The sequence below is a fragment of the Fukomys damarensis genome, unplaced genomic scaffold (genome assembly GCF_012274545.1).
Source record: "Fukomys damarensis isolate Sample0158 unplaced genomic scaffold, DMR_v1.0_HiC HiC_scaffold_30, whole genome shotgun sequence".
NCBI classification, from domain to species: Eukaryota; Metazoa; Chordata; class Mammalia; order Rodentia; family Bathyergidae; genus Fukomys; species Fukomys damarensis.
The window spans coordinates 35,981,861-35,992,021 of record NW_022900942.1 but is presented as its reverse complement, the minus strand read 5'-3'; the positions used below and the strand labels follow the sequence as shown (position 1 = coordinate 35,992,021).

At 47.6% G+C, this 10,161-nt stretch overlaps 1 protein-coding gene across 1 annotated transcript in view; it reads right to left on the bottom strand.

Moving 5' to 3' along the window:
* Positions 1 to 7,681: 7,681 nt before the first annotated feature.
* The window catches only part of Smad7 (SMAD family member 7), a 29,402-nt gene continuing 26,922 nt past the window's right edge, over positions 7,682 to 10,161 (bottom strand). Inside the window, exon 5 of the mRNA XM_010621742.3 lies at positions 7,682 to 9,577. Within this exon, the coding sequence (XP_010620044.1) occupies positions 9,039 to 9,577 (539 nt within the window). The 3' untranslated portion in view covers positions 7,682 to 9,038. The remainder of the gene's footprint in view (positions 9,578 to 10,161) is intronic.

Genomic DNA, 10,161 nt, shown 5'->3' with positions numbered 1-10,161 from the left:
GTAAGCACCTGCTATGTGGATAGCACATAAGAATGAATAAACAGAGTCCAAAGCGAGTTGTACTCTGATGTTATGTTTTAAAATAGTTTTCTTTTTTGTGTGTTAATTCCGCTCCCCCTACCCTGGGTGCGGGAGATTGAACCCAGGGCTTTGGGGGCGCTAAGCATGTGCTGTATCACTGGAATACATCCCCCTAGCCCTTTATCTCTAGCTTTTTAAATGGGGAACATAGCTTGCTAAAGAGACAAGTACAGGGCTGTGGATTTAGCTCAGTGGCGCAGTGCCTGTCTGGCAAGCGTGAGGTCCTGAGTTCAATCACCAGTACAAAAAAAAAGAGAGAGAGACAAGTACAAATAACAGAATAGCCTATCTTAAGCACCCCCAAAATAACAAAAGAGTGACTATGGATTTGGATAAACACCTGATTTTTTACCTGCTTGGAACTTTCAGAAGCCATGACCTCACTTTTATGCCTCATTCCCAAACTTCCCTGTCTAACCTATGATAGGTCCTCAAATGAACAACCAGCCAATCAAAATCAAGCAGGGGTTGGGGGTGTTGGGGGTGGATCTCTAATATGTACAATGCCACCAGCTATATGCTGTCAAAAGTGTTCAAAGGAGGAACCGGTATGAAGCACTCACCACCATGTTTGGTACTAGGTAAACACACAAGACTGGTAACCTTCTGGTAGTAGCAGTAATAGTCATTATTGTCACTGTCATCATGGTACATGGGACTCAGAGATTGCACATTCACACAGTTGCCATTCCAGGCCCTCAGTGCCCTCAATATCAGAACAGCCTCCTCTCCTTTTCCTCCTCTTCTCACCTCCTGCCACCCTGGTTGCCCATTGTCTTCCCCAATAGGACTGGGGTTAGGGTAGCGATGTGTTCGCCAGAGGTTGGTCCCTGGATGCCAGGTATTCTAAGACCATAATTAACAAAGCTCTTTCCCTCCTCACCCCACATTGTAAAGGAAGACACTGACCTGAGCACCCCTCATTAGGTGCTAAAAGAGAAGAAAGGAGCAAATGCACAGGGGAAAAGACTGAATTTTTTGAAGAGGGTTGCATGCCATTTTTTGAATAAAATGGACTTTAACTGAAGTGCGCACATGTACTGAAAAGCGTGCAAATCATTTTCACAAACTGTGCCCCACCCCGTATCACTAGGCCCTAGATCAAGATACAGAACCTCAGCAGCCCAGAAGTACCTCTCGTACCCACTTCTCAACATCTAACAAAATCATTTTTTGGTTTTTTTGTTTGTTTGTTTGTTTGTTTTTGGGGGGGTTGGTTGTTTGTCTTGGCCTGGTTTTGAACTGAACCTAAATCCCATGTGGATTTCTTTGAATGTGGCTCCTTACAACATTTCAATTGTGAGACTCATTCTGCTGTTTTGCACAGTGGCAGTTCTTTCATTCCCATTGCTGTGTGGTGTGCGCTGCATAGAAAAATTCTACTTTTGATGGACATCTGATTTGTTTTCTGTTTGGGACTATTCAGAATATTCTTGTACATGTCTTTCGGGGAATGTATTAAAGGCATTTTCGATGAAGGTATAATAATCATTTGTTTGAGTAGATTCTGCCAAAAATGGGTAAGCCAGTGCAATCCCCACCATCCTTACAAGAGAAGTCCTTTTTCCCCACATCTTCATTCTCAGTATTAATGGCATATCTTTTGCATAAAACTAGCATCTTTTAAATTCAACTCTGATACTAAGCAACTACAAAAATATGAATTGCAAAAAAATATTTATAATGCATCAAGTGACACAAGCAGGTTGCAACCTGATATTTATAACACAACTCCATTCATGAAAATTGTGTCTGAGCAGCATTGCCAGGTTCAGAAAGGTGATGTTCAAGATGTCAGTAGCAGTCACCTCTGGGAAGTGGATCTCTTGCTTTTTTTTTTTTTTTTTCAGTACCAGGGATTGAACTCAGGGCCTTGCACTCAAGAAGCAGGCAGCTGAACCACTGAGCTAAATCCCCGTCCCACTGGTAAGTGGTATTGGAGGGTATAGTTTTAAACAATGGGATTAGAGATAAATCTTGCTTTGTTGTTGTGGTTGGGAGGGTACCAGGAATCAAACTCAGGACCTTACTTGCCCTTGCTACACCCACAGCTTGCTTTTGATTTTGTTTTCAGTAGTTTTGTTTTGTTTTTTCAGTATTTTTAAATTTTTAAAAAGTCAAAATCAAGCCCTCCCCCCTTCCTCCATTACTATGACATACCATTCCATTGCCTAAGGCCGGCAGCCTAACCCTGTCATGCTTGTTATTTCCCAGCATTCACTCCTGCTCTGGAATTACCGTGGGCAGGGCCTCTAGGACTAGTCTCCTGGGCACTATAATTTCCCTGGCTGCACTGTGTCATTAGACGATTTGGTGCTGATGACACGACGCCTGTACAAAGCAAAATTACAGCCTGACAGGATGGGACAAGACAGCCCGGCCAAGAAGCTACCCTCTTCCTACAAGATACCCCAGCAGCCACAGACATCTCCAGCCTCCCATGGGAGCTCAATCCCCAGTGCAAGGGCTGTGGAGTTAGGCAGACTCTACCTAGTTGGGCTCACTTTACCACTCTCTCACTGGGAGTCCCTCATTGGCCTCTATGTCCCTACCTACAAAATGGGTTAATGACAGTGTTCCCCTTAGAGACACAGTGTAACTCACAGTCTGTCACATACTCAGCTCTCAGTAAATACATACTGTTATTATGATTCAGGCTGATGGTGGCTGTTATTGTCAGCCCAAGAGGGAGAGTTCTGCATTCACCTTTTGGGGGAAAACTAACAAGAATGAGCTCTTTATTCTCATCAGTATCATTCAGTAAGTTCATAATTTTCTTTGGGAAAACAGAATTTGCTTGGAACGTGAACGTATGTATTTCTGCTGGGAAGTTAAGTAGTCATTCAACGTGGATTCTTCCATGGACTATCTGTGGAGTGCCTCCTATGTGCTGGGCACCCATCTGGATATGGGGAATATGGCAGTGGCTGGCAGTAGCTAAACCAACAGATGTAATAAAATGTCAAATGTGTATGTACTACACATGATGTCAAATAGTGCTGTGAAGAAAAACCCAGCTGGATAGGAGGAGAGAGGTGTGGTGGCCCTGCACGGTGGTTCTAATCACGTATTCATATGGCTGGAGGCCTGCCATCGAAGTGGGTCTCCACCTATGCAACCTCTAGAAACAGCACCAGACCCCCAAGTGTCTGCACCTTCCCACTGTCTCAAAGCCTCTACTGAAACCACAGTCCCCAGTTTACCCTCAGTTTCACCTGGCTCTGGGCACATGAGAGGACATTGGAGCTGGGGTTAGAGCCCAGGCCTCTCAAACTCCAGGCCAGCAGCTAAGGACTCCCTAGGAAGAGGGAGGCTCCCTGCTCTTCTAGGTTTCTCTGGGTCTCACGGCCACTACACAGACCCTGCCACGAGCCCAGCCTGGCCCCCAGGCAGACAGAGTGCCCCGCCCATCCCCTCGCCCCCAGCCCCAGCCAGTAAATCGTCCCTGAATTAATCAAAGCGCTGCACTGGTCCTAACTCACCAGGGGCCTCCTCCAGCGGCCACTTTGTGTTGGGTAGATTAATTGCAGCTGGGGGAGGGGAGAGAATCCATTTTTAGAAAATCATTACTTTCAGAAAGAGAGGGGGCCTTCAGGCTGGGGGAAAGTGCTGAGCTGGCAGCTCGGGGGGCCTGCTGCTTGAGCGCCAGGAAACTGGGGACTGCAGGCTGTTCCCAGCTCAGCGGGAAGGTGGTGGCCTGGGCCCATACTCCTGCTCTCCTGAGACTAGGGCCCCCACTTTCCAGCCCCACTGCTGCTGCCCTGTGATCCCAGCATGAGGCTCAGCAGATTGCTGGCATCCTGGCAGAAAGTGATCATCCCAATACTGACCAACCCCCACCTCAGTGGACTTTCCTCCCTGGGCCCCTTACCCACCCCACCGCGCTGAGGGCTGGGTCAGCCCTGCCTACGGGGAAAAATGAAGGGAATGGGGCTTATCTCCGCTGCCTTGAATTAAGCATTTAATAGATTTAATAATATGAAATGTCCATTTTAGTAGGTCAAAATGGTCAGGTATTAGCAACCTCATGTGGTTAGCCAGCTCTTCACAGGTATTTTGTCCACAGTCCCATCTCAGCCCTGTAAGGCAGGTAGAATGGCTGCTCATTTTGTTTCAGAAATCGAAGCTCAGCTGTGCATGATAGTGCACACTATAATAATCCCAGCACTCTGGGAGGCTAAGGCAGAAGGATCAAAAGTTTGAGCCCAGCCTAGGCAACCTAGTAATTTAGTGAGACCCTGTCTCAGAAAACAAAACAAAGGCTGGGCGTGGTGGCGCACACCTGTAATCCCAGCACTCTGGAAGCTGAGGCAGGAGGATCGCTGTGAGTTCCAGACCAGCCTGGGCTACAAGTGAGTTCCAGGTCAGTCTCAACTACCTAGTGAGACCCTGTCTCAAAAACCAAAAAAACAAAAAAACAAAAATTTTTCTTTTGGAGACAGGGCCTTGCTATGTGATCCAGGCTGGCCTTGAACTCATTAGGTAGCCCAAGCTGGCCTCAAACTCACAGCATTCCTCCTGCCTCAGCCTCTTGAGTGCCGACATTAGAAGCATGTGCCACCACACTCTGCTCCTGTCTTAAAAATTTTTAAATTAAAAGGATTGGGGATGTAGTCCAGCTCAAAGTCCCTGGGTTCAATTATCAGTACCATGAAGCAAAAAAGGAGGAAGGAGAGAAAAAAATTGAGGTTCAGAGAAGTTGACTTGCCTGAATATTCAAATACAGGTCTCCAGTTCCCAAGAAATAGCCACATTCTGTTTCTTGACAGACGTACTCTCCAACCTGAAGGGACTGTTAAGGTGTGCACTGTTTCACTGAGAACACACAGACTCAAAAAAGCTTCTGTGGGCTGAAAGTTGGGATCTAAATGACCATCAGGAAGCCAAGGTTAGATGTGGGCCTGGATACACTCCAACCACAGGCTGTGTTGGGGTGGCCCTATGCAAATTACAATACTCTCCTCTTGGAGAATCCGGTTCTTCTTGGGTCAGGTAAGGTCTTACTGCATCCTCTGTAGTTGTGGGACGGGGTTGCGCGACTCTGTAAAGGTTCTTGGTGCCTACGAATTCTTATGAATGTTGGGCATTGTTTCTACTGCTCAACAAGCAGGTAAACTTGGCCCATCCAAAAGAGAACTTGTTTAGGAAAACACAAACTTCACTCAGTCACCTCTTGACCCCACCCTTCCCAGAGAGATTAGATAGCACCAAAGTGATGAAATCTGACTTGAACACTTACCAGATGGGCGAACTTGGGAAACTCTGAATATCAGTTTCCTGGTCTGTGGAGTGGGTGGGGGAATGGTAACTGTGTCACCTGTAGAGTGGTTGTAATGTTGTTCTGAGAGGATTCCAGTGTAAAGCACTTAGAACACTGCCTAGTGCTGTCAGCATAGTAAGTGTGGGATCTTTATGTCATTCCCAGGTCATGCTAAATACACAATTCTTCATCTTCCTTCCTCAGAAGCACCACAGACTCAGCCCGTAGCCTCAGGTGATGCTGGAGGGCAAGACTTAACATGGTCGCCAGTGGCATGGTGTTGGGTACATGAACAGCACTCAGCTGACGTGGGTGATGACCTCTCTGCAAAGAAAGTGTCAGCTTCCAGCAAATGTCAGCCTTCTGCTAACCATCCCTCCTTCCTTACCAACTGACGTTCAGCCATGCCTCCCCACCCCAAGAACCTGCATGGTCACACCCCAATTCCAGATTCCCCAGAGGCTTTGCTCCAGCAGTGACGCCTGTGGAAGAGGGGCCTTCCTTTCCCTAATCCCAAGGCTGTGGGGCCAGAGCCCCACAGGATTGAGTAGCACATAAGCATCTCACCTGTAGACCTCCCTTACCACTTCCTTCCTGTGACCTTGGACAGGTGACTTTGCGTCTCCAAGCATCCATTTTTGCAGAGGGTTCTACAGGATTAAGTGGTAATTCCCCTTACTGGTTAGCAGCTTGCCTGGCACCCAGTGAAGCATTCAGTGGAAGGTAAGTGTCGTTACTGAAGAGCACCCTGGCATGCTCATGCCAGTGATGTGAGTTAATGCAAACTGAAATGACTCGGACAGCTCTAGAATGTTAACACCTACTGTGCCCACCCCTCCTCCACCACCACCACCCTATGTAGTTAATTAGAATCCTCCTCGGGTGCTTTCCAAAGATCAAATTTTACTTTTATACCGAGTTCGACTAGCATGCATAGAGGTGGGTTTCAGTACAACTGATAAAAAAGCCAAAGCTGCTTTGTTGTTTATTGTGGGTTGTTTTTTTTTTTTTTTTTTTTTTTTTTTTTTTTGTGCCAGGGATTGAACTCAGGACCTTGCCCCTTGCAAGACAGGCAGCACAACCATTGAGTTAAATCCCTGGCCCCAAAGGGAGTAGTGAGCTCCTCATCTTGTGAGCAAGCCCAGAGAATTTGGCTTTAATGTTCTGGAGCATAAATCAACGTGTATTAGTATTTCTTGCTGCACAACTGTATTATAATTCCCTTTAATGAAATGGTGGTGCCAGCAGGCTGTGGTGCTTTGTCATGATTGGGCAAGAGTTGGAAGCTTTACACCAGCTGGCCCCCAAAAGGGTTTTAAAAATTGTACTGGTTTGTGATATTCAAATTTTTAACTATTTCAAAGGAACCCCCTTCTTGGAGCCAGGGTTCAAAACCCAACATAGATCCCCACACAGCCTTCAGCTTGGTCCTCACAATGCAGATCAGTAGGCAGAAATCCCAGATCAGTTGGCTGATGCAGGGACCAAACTATAGTCCCCAGACAAGAGCAGGGCTGAGGGGATGGTTGAGTCCAACAAACAGGGCAGGAAACAGATTGGCCAGAATGCCCAGCACATTACACCCAGGAGACAAAGGAGATGGGTGGGCAGCTCTCTCCCTCCAAGCTTCCAGCCCCCAGAGCACCTGCCTCAGAATCCAGTCTCCCCTTCAGTGATAAAGATGGGCTGAGGATTCCAGGCCAGAACCTGATGGATGTGGGTTTTGGGGTCCTGTACTTGCCCATCTGTTCCTGACCCAATCTCATCAGATGACAGGCCCCTTCCTCAATTCGACAAGTTTCAATAAATCAGCCTCAGGGCTGGGGATTTAGCTTAGTGGTCCTGCCGCCTGCCTCACAAGCACAAGGTTCTGTGCTTGTTTGATTCCCAGTACCACAAAAAGAAAAGGGGAAAAAAAAGATCAGCCTCAGGGAGCCACTAGGTTGTCCCCTGTTACATATTTTACCTGGCCAGCGTTGCCCCAGGATCACCACCTAACAAGGAGGTAGGGAGTTGGGAGTGGGGAAAATGGGTTACTGGCAAGGAAGAGCTGCCCTAGATAGGTAGTTTGCATAGTCCCCCCATAACCTCATCCCCACTCAACAGTTTTGATAGCCGCTTCTTCCCCCTCCCCTCCAAGCAGAAGAAAAAGGAGCTGGAGGACATGGAATCAAGTATACATTTTAAAAATTGTTTAATGGAACATAAACTCCTTTAGAAAAACATTCAGCTAGGTGATAACACCCATAGAAAAAAACACCAATCTTGTGTTTATCTTTTTTAATTTGGCATTTGTTATTTGCATTTATATTAAAGCAAAGTGCATCTTTTATTTTTCTTGTTTATACACATTGCACAATACATAAATAATGATGCTTATAAAACGTCTTTATATTTACAAGTAATAATATATTTATATATAACATAAAATACATTTTTTCTTTAATAAATCTCAGGTTCTTTTCAGGAGTCCTTTTTCTCTCAAAGCACTACAATGCTAAATCTCCAATGAGAATGCTTCTCTTGTTCATTTAAACCTTTGTAGTTAGAAAAATAGCTTATGTTAAAGTCTAAACATGCTCATTGAGCTAAGAACAGTGTCAAAGTATCATACGAGTGTATGAGTTGTAGAAGAAGTGACAGAAGAGTTAGGTGTCAGCCTAGGATGGTACCTTGGGTTATGATGGACCAAATTCTTCCTGGTAGGAGGGAAGGAGGCCACTGAGCAGGACCCTCTTGGGGTTGTCCTCTCACTGGTCTGACTGCTCAGCACCCAGGCTGGGGTGGGTGGGTGGTGCTGAGCTGGCTTGGGATGTCTGGGAGAAACCTGATAAACCAGGGCAGAGAGGCCGGGGGGGCCTGAAAGGGCACTGGGGAGCAATGCTGTGACAGGACAGGGCTGCCCCAGCAGCCCTCAGGAAGCCCATCTCCGAAATCCAGGAGCAGATGGCCAAAAAAAGAAACACTACAATGGCAGCAGGGTGGTGGGAGGGGAGTAAGACAAGGATGAAAACAATTGGTTCTGGTTCAGCCTCTACCAGGCTAGCTTCTCAGAAGCCTGTGGATAGGCCCGTGTCCTAAAGGGGGTAAGGTGGGGTGGGAGCTTCCAAGGCTGGGACAAAGCGTCACTCCTGCAGCTGCTGGGACACCGGCGACCAGCCAGCCTGCTCAGGTACTGCCTCTGCCCCACTGAGCATGTCCAGAGGGCGCAGGAGACGCACAGCTTGGAACAGCAGACCTCTCAGCTGGGACATCCGTAAGGAACAAAGGCTGTGTTGACCTCCCATCTGCTGTTCGTGCGCACACACTCACAGACACACACTCTCCTTCGAGTGTACACTCCTGACAAGTGAAATGCTGACCCAAAAGCGAAGGGACTGCTCCCCATTCAGACACCGTTTGGTGGTGCTGACTTTTGCTTCCCCCTTTCCCACGGGTGACCTGACCTGTCCACCTGTCCTGCCAACCACACTTGCCCCCCTCCAAAAAAAATTCTTTTCATAAGCTATTTCTCAAAGAACAAGACACAAGAACACAAACAAGGACAAGAAGAAAAAAGAAAATACCCCACCAACAACAGGGGGAAAAAAACGACCAAAGAGTTTGCATGAAAAGCAAGCACTCGGGAGGAAAAGATTAGCAGCAAAGTAGTTTGAATGGTGGCCTGCTCGGCACGCGCTCGTCCTCTCCCCAGTGGCTACCGGCTGTTGAAGATGACCTCCAGCCAGCACGGGCAGCTGCTGATGAACTGGCGGGTGTAGCACTGGCCCCAGCCCTTCACAAAGCTGATCTGCACGGTGAAGCCTGTCCACGGCTGCTGCATAAACTCGTGGTCGTTGGGTCGCTGCAGGCTGTACGCCTTCTCATAGTCGAAAGCCTTGATGGAAAAACCGGGGAACACCTTGTGCACCAACAGCGTCCTGGAGTCCGGGTTGTCCAGTGTGGCGGACTTGATGAAGATGGGGTAACTGCTGCGGTTGTACACCCACACGCCATCCACTTCCCGAGTCAGCTGGATGCCACAGCCAATTTTGCTCCGAACTTTCTGCACCAGCTGACTCTTGTTGTCCGAATTGAGCTGTCCGAGGCAAAAGCCATTCCCCTGAGGTAGATCATAGAAGATATCCAAGGAAGGCTCCTGGACACAGTAGAGCCTCCCCACTCTTGTCTTCTCCTCCCAGTATGCCACCACGCACCAGTGTGACCGATCCCCAGGCTCCAGAAGAAGTTGGGAATCTAGAAAACAAAACGACAGGTAAGGTTAGCAGCTTCTTTTTCCTGCTACAACTGAGGTACTCATCAACAGCGTGATGTGACAGTGGACCAGGACTAGCTGCAGGTACAAGAGTCCTGCCTTCGTCTCCGCATGGGGCTCCCAGAGGTGCTTCCTCTACCCCTGGTTCCTGTCAGGAATCCAGGACACCAGCACCTGTGCCCACTTGGCAAAGAAATAGAGGCCAAAAAGAGTACCAAGACAACCTAGAATTATAGGTCTGAGATGGAACCCTGAAGCCCAGTTAAAAAAACTGGAATCCATATAGCTGGGGTACTAGGTGATAACCCCACCAGACATGGAAGCCAGCCTGCCCAGACTCTACCACCTACTCTATAGCATCTGTACTTGTCATCAAAGCTCTCCAATCATCACCGTGGTCCTAAGGGTCCCCTATCTGATAAAAGTAAGAGTCATTCGGGGCAAAAACGTCTGTCTAATTTCCTAACAGAGAAATAACTGTCAACATAGCAGCAAGTCAGCCAGCACACAAAGGGTGAATTCATGTCAAATGCCAAATCACAACACACAGGTGGGCACTAAGCTA